This window comes from Vitis riparia, chromosome 15 (assembly GCF_004353265.1).
Source record: "Vitis riparia cultivar Riparia Gloire de Montpellier isolate 1030 chromosome 15, EGFV_Vit.rip_1.0, whole genome shotgun sequence".
Classification (NCBI taxonomy): domain Eukaryota; kingdom Viridiplantae; phylum Streptophyta; class Magnoliopsida; order Vitales; family Vitaceae; genus Vitis; species Vitis riparia.
In genome coordinates, this window is record NC_048445.1 from 20,044,458 (window position 1) to 20,050,742 (window position 6,285).

Below are 6,285 nucleotides of genomic sequence, written 5' to 3' on the forward strand. Positions count from 1 at the left end.
GCTAATACAACTAATTTCCACTAATAAATTACAAAAATCAGATTAGCCAACTAATACACAATTATAATAAAAAAAACTATAATTTAGGAAAAATGATTCTTGACTAATTCTCTACAATATTTATGGAAAGGCACACAACCATACCCCAACCCATCCTATTACCACGTTGTCGTCCCTAATCTAGTTGAAGACTCAATAGTCCTAAATTTTGAAGTAAAGTTGATATAGTCTCGATTTAACCGTTTGATGTTTGAAAATGAGAGCATCTCTACATCACGGGCCTCCATTTTTAAGGCACATGAACTTATGCATTATATCGATTTTATAACAAAAAAAGAATCATTGCAACTGAAAACTGACTTTTGAGTAAGATGATCGGAATAGAACCCAGAGGGAGCCCAACTTATTTGGGATCATCATATGCCCTTCAGCTGGCGGAGTGTGTGGATGAAACCACAAGAAGATTTGCAGAAATGTCTCCTACTGAATAAATTAGTTTAAACCAGAAGATCCTGTACAAGTCAGAATGTTACAACAATCAAAGGAAAAACCCAGTCATTCTTTCTTCATCCAAATCTCTCCTTTTCTCCATATATTTTATATGTAAAGCTAGAGTACATTTTCATAAAGAATGGCAGTTCCCCCTCCTGAACTTCCTCCTGAAGGGTCTGCATGCCTCTATGCTGAGATCAACAGCTGCAGCCAGTGCCATGAAGATGGCAGCATCCTCCACACAAGTGATGTGCCGTATGGCCAGCTGAACCAGAGGCTTGCTGCTCTTCCCTTCCCCTTGTACTCTGCAGCTCATGACGAACCCCCCTACGGCTGGAGCCAGCGCTGCAAAGTCGCCGCTGCTTTGTGGGCTTGGGATTGGAGTTGTTGCTGCTGCACGGACTTGTCTGTCGGTGTCTATGAAGAACTCCCCGCCCTTTTCAGCATTGATGAAAATCTCAGACATGAGAAGCTCGCCTCCATCCTGGCCTTCAGAGAGAAGGTGAAAACGACAACAAATGGAGTCTCTGATGCCACGCTCACGCCATGCTTCAAGCTTTCCCCAGGGCTGCCAGCTCTCAGGCCTGCAAGCATCAGGGCGAACGATCAACCAAGCTCCTGGGTTGGACCTGGCAACCCAATCACAACCTGTTGATGGCACAAAGGGAGTGGTTATGAAGGCTGCTGCAACAGCCGAGCCAGAGAGGTCGTGTATCTTCACCTTCCAACCTTTCCTCTCCCTTCTCTCAGTCTCTTGCTCAGAACTGTCAGCAGAACCCGACCAATAGGCGCTCAATGGGTCGACCTGGGATACCCTGTCCATTCGTTATAACTGTCAAGAAACTACATAAACCCAAAAAAATAACTCAAGGATACCAAACCCGGATAGTAATCTCAGAAGCAAAGAAGAGGACTTATCAGTGGTTCATTTGATTACTGAGAAAACCTGGCGGAGGGAGGGGAAGAACTGGGAGTTAAAAACTTTGAATCTTGAAACAGATTCCAACTGGAGCCAATGTTGTAGGACTCAAAGGTCTCTTTTCCTTTCTCATGAATTCTGAACAACCAAATAAAGCATAAAGGAAGACCACTTGTTTTTAGTTTTCAAAACCTTTTTATCTACATACCAAAAAGTTCCAACCTGCTTTTACTAAGTTTAAGCATGCCCAATGTTGAATCGCAAAGCTGTTCAACTTGTGGACAGACTGTTGGCATCAGTGCTGCCAAAAGCTTATACATATTGACAAATCTTACTTGTCCAGCAACAATTTACAGAAATTATGGAAATAAGGCAAAGAATACAAGATTACCAAATATTCTCTGTTAATCTGAAAACATTTTTCCTTTTACCCCCTTAATTTTTGTTAGTCCTGTATCTTTCAAGTCTCAACTGGAACTAACAGGGAATAAGAATAAGTAGTACAAATTCAAAAGAATTTAGGAGGCTAGTGAATGTAGAAGAAATCATATAATTTAGGAGGCTAGTGAATGTAGAAGAGATCGTATAATTTATATTACCTGTCTCGGCTAAACTTGCAACTGAAAATAGGCTGCTTGATGGTGCCTTGAAGCTGAACTATCTGAGGACTTGATGTGGCCACATCTTCAAACTGGAAAACATATCTTGGATCAGGGTCCAGTTTCACTCTCAAATGTAGTTCTGCTCCGGGTTTCCCACTCTCCTGCTTGTTCTTGCCAATTCCTATCCAACCATGGAAAAGAATCACTGGCTTCTTTTCACCCCATTCAGGACCCACCTCCAACTTAAATGTCCCAATCTGCTGCCTTTTGATGCCAACACCACAATGGGAACCCTTCCGCCCTGTGAAAACAACAATCTCCAAACATGCATGAGGGGCATAGAAACATCCTGGAGCCAACAATGCTTTCAGATCAGATTCTTCAAGATAAAAGCTTGACGCAATGCTATGAGAATCTGGAGTAGCTTCAGGAGATGATACTAAGGGGACTGATGATGTCTGTACTGGAAAACCTCGAAGACGGATCTCACATGAACATGGAGAGGGGACTGCAGGAATTCCAGATTTTGCAGCATTCAGAGCTGGTCCAGGAATTCTCAACCCCAATGAACCAATTGACAGCCTGATAAAAGCTTGTGGATCCATTGTCGTCACAAGCCTTCCCCCATTGATCAAAAGCTCAAGTCTTGAACAGCTCAAGAACTTTGTCTTATTTCTAGACTGACAGTAAGGTCAGCAATAACCTGAAGTATAAAATGGCAAGAATGTTAACATCAACATGTAAATAGATGTGGAACTTATTGATTCCATCTCTTTTGATAGCTCTTTCTCTGTGAGATAAAAAAGCCATCTGTCAAATCTTATCTAGATATGGGGACACCAGCACAAGTCATCATAATTTTCTTTGAATAAAAAGAGGTGGTTATTGATTATCTAGGAAAATCACAAAGGACCAGTCCAATCCCTGAATAATGGGACCATTATCATTTTTATGAGAAACTATTAACAACATTCCTGAAAATAGTTTGTCTCACACGAAATAGTTCTTAAACCAAGGTACAAATGGACATGATTGTCAAAATTTATGGCATAAAAAACAGCACTCCAAGCTAATTAATTTCCACAACAGAACAAGGAATTGCAAGAAATATTATCATCAATATAAATTATAAACAGCATGCAAGTAGACCCATGTCTGAGCCACATCCCATTTCTCCACTGGAAAGACAGCATACCCTGGTGATCATGCAGAGCAACAACAAATTCATAGATTTCATGACACATGATCCCACTTCAGCATATGTATAAACAAGAAAGGAAAGAATATGCATTTGTTGCTGCTAGATTGGTATTTTTGTTTACCAAGGTCAATTATTTTCTAAGTATCCTGGTAAGTCTAAGAGAAAAGAATTTTATCGCTTTAACTCTAGGCAAGGAAGATCCCCAATCTTATCTAACATTTAGAGTTTAGACGGTTCTTTACCCCTAAAAACTCTCAAATCCAAAAATATAAACTTCATACCATGAATGATCAGAAAATCTAATTTGCCAAGGTCAATTATTTTCTAAGTATCCCGGTAAGTCTAGGAGAAAAGAATTTTATCGCTTTAACTCCAGGCAAGGAAGATCCCCAATCTTACCTACCGTTTAGGGTTTAGGAGACCGGTTCTTTACCCCTAAAAACTCTCAAATCCAAAAATCTAAATTTCATACCATGAATGATCAGAAAAGGAAACCATTCATTGATGTTGTTACCCACTGTGAATGAATTATTGCTCAAACACCAAAGTCAATTCCAGGCCTGAAGTGCCACACATATCGAACAGTCCTGGTCTGCTGCCATTGTCTATGACATCATGGCAGTTACAGTGACAAATGGAGAAATGGTGTATCTCATCCTGTTTCATGGGCTAATGACCCTCTATACAACTATATCCTCTAACAGCATCCCTCAGGCCAATTAGACAAGCTGCAGCATTATCATACACACTTTATGGCTGGTTAGGTTACATTGAAACTCAAGGCTTAATGTTAAAACCAGGCCTAAGAAAGCTCTCCAATATCACCTTCAATATCTATTCATATAAGGTAACATTTGGATCTAGTGCGAGGTGGGGCAACTACATGAGAGCTCAAAAGTGTTTAGGTTCTGAAATCACTTTTCATTTACTTAAATGTATTTTGATTAATTCAATTGTCATGCCAGCTACAGCTTCTTTCCCATCAAGAGAAAGTTACAAAGTTTTGGAGTGTAGCTCCACATCTAGATGATTAAATCCAAAAATGTTGTTTTTACCGAAAAGATGGGGTCTCAATTTTGGCTTCTATTTGCACCAGACTATAAAAAATATCTGTTCTCTTTTAATCTTACAACCCTGTTTGTCTTCTGGAAAAAAAAAAAAAAATAGACAAAGAAAAGGAGATTCTTTACAGTGATAAACTGACCCTAATTCCAGAGAAAATAGAAGAAAATGAGAGGAAAAAGAAAAATAGTTTACTTACATACTACTTTTTCAGAAAATGAAATATTCAATTAAACAAAGCCACCAAAATGGAGAATTTAGTTTTCCCCAAATCTTAAAAACTAAGAATCAATAGTCTAATTTGAATTAATTTCCCATACTTTCTCTAGAATCAAATGGGGTATAAAGCAAGGAAGCTATTTTCACCCTTTTTTACAGGCTTTCTTTTCAATCTTTCTCTTGGAGAAACCAATCATGTCAGAGCCTATATGAGACACCCAAAAGAAATGGCAAAAAGGTGTTATCTTCCCCGCTCAACCACAACAAAAACTGGCTCAGTTTCTGATTTTGCGCTAACGCCACAAACTTTAGTTCATTCTCATGATTTCACTTTCTTTCTGACTCAGCTTTGCTTTATGTTTCACACCAATTCAAGACAACAGAAATTGGAAGCCCAAATGCAAATAAATGAGAAGAGTTTCTTTGTCTCTGGTTCCAATTCCAAATAAAAATAAATAAGGTTAGAAGTAAAAACTTTAAAGCCTTTTCATTTCCCATATTTCTCAGCAGCCAAAAAGGGCAATCAGAATTGAAACAAAGTTCCCAAGCTATCAATTGCACTGGAAATAGAAACCAAACAAATCCCAGTAACAAAAGGTACAACTGAAGGAGAAAAACAAAAGAACTTTTTATTTCCCACATTTTCTCAGCAGCCAAACTAGGCCTTAAAGATTAAGACAAAGTCCAAAGTCCACAAACCATCAATTGCACTTCAAATAGAAAACTAAACAAATCTCAATAACAAAAAATAACTCAAGGAAAAAGGGAAAACAAAAACCCTTAAGACGAAAGTAGTACTAGAAATGGTAGAGCAAAGAAACACCCACCTTACTTTTCCTCACCAGAGCATGAAACCCGCTTCACAAGCTTTCTTGAGAAAAACCCAGAAACAATTTTCCAAGAAATCAAACATGGAGAGAAGAATTCAGCAAATAGGTATCAAAAAAAAAAAAAAAAAAAACCACTCTATGGATCAAAGCATTCTTTAACTCCCGAGGAAAAGACGGAAACAATTTTCCCAGAAAACAGACACTGGGAGAATTATTCAGCAAATGGGTACCCAGAAAAACTCTCTTCCACCGTGAAAGAATGGATCAAAGCACGAAACCCACTTCACGAGCTTTCCCGAGAAAACCCAGGAATTCTACAAATGGGTATCCACTATCCAGGAAGCACGCTCTTCTGGATCAAACCACGACTTCACAAGCTCAACTCTTTCCCAACTCCTGACAAAAACCCAGAAACAGTTTCCTCGGAATTCAGCAAATGGGTACGCAAAAAGCCACTCTTCCACTGCGAATCACGGCATCAAAAGACAAGAGCACTGTGCACGGATCACGAGGAGACAGCTAAAACCCATCAAGGAAAAAGCTGGAATGATTTCAATTGTGACGAGGGGGCGGAGAAATTAACATGAGAATGGAACAAATTGGATTAAAAAAAGAGAGGAATGCGATGAAAATGAGGTGAGGATGATGAATGCATGATGGATTAGAACTAGTACATATGAATAAAAGTATAGATATATATTCATATAAAAGGAAGAGTGGAGGGGAGAGAAGAGAGAGAAAGAAAGGGCTGTGAGAAATTGGATACAGCTGTAGACAACGCTTAGACAACGCTTTCTGCTTTATTTTTTGTTTGGGTGAGAAAGGCTCGCTTTCAGCGGCAGTGTTGTGCAGTACGCATACACGCATGTGCCGCTCTCTCTCCTCATTGGCCGTCAACTCTCTCTTTCCTCCACTCTATTTACTCCACTTGGCTTTTCCTTCTTTCTATAATTTTAAATA

General features: G+C 39.1%; 1 protein-coding gene across 1 annotated transcript; it reads right to left on the minus strand.

Moving 5' to 3' along the window:
- Positions 1 to 464: 464 nt before the first annotated feature.
- LOC117932243 lies at positions 465 to 6,046 on the minus strand. Its single transcript, XM_034853380.1, has 3 exons — positions 5,323 to 6,046; positions 2,011 to 2,716; positions 465 to 1,307 (listed from the first exon to the last, which is right to left on the minus strand). The coding sequence occupies exons 2-3, from the start codon at positions 2,616 to 2,618 to the stop codon at positions 623 to 625; spliced, it is 1,293 nt and encodes a 430-aa protein (XP_034709271.1). The 5' UTR covers positions 2,619 to 2,716; positions 5,323 to 6,046; the 3' UTR covers positions 465 to 622.
- Between the last annotated feature and the right edge of the window lie 239 nt (positions 6,047 to 6,285).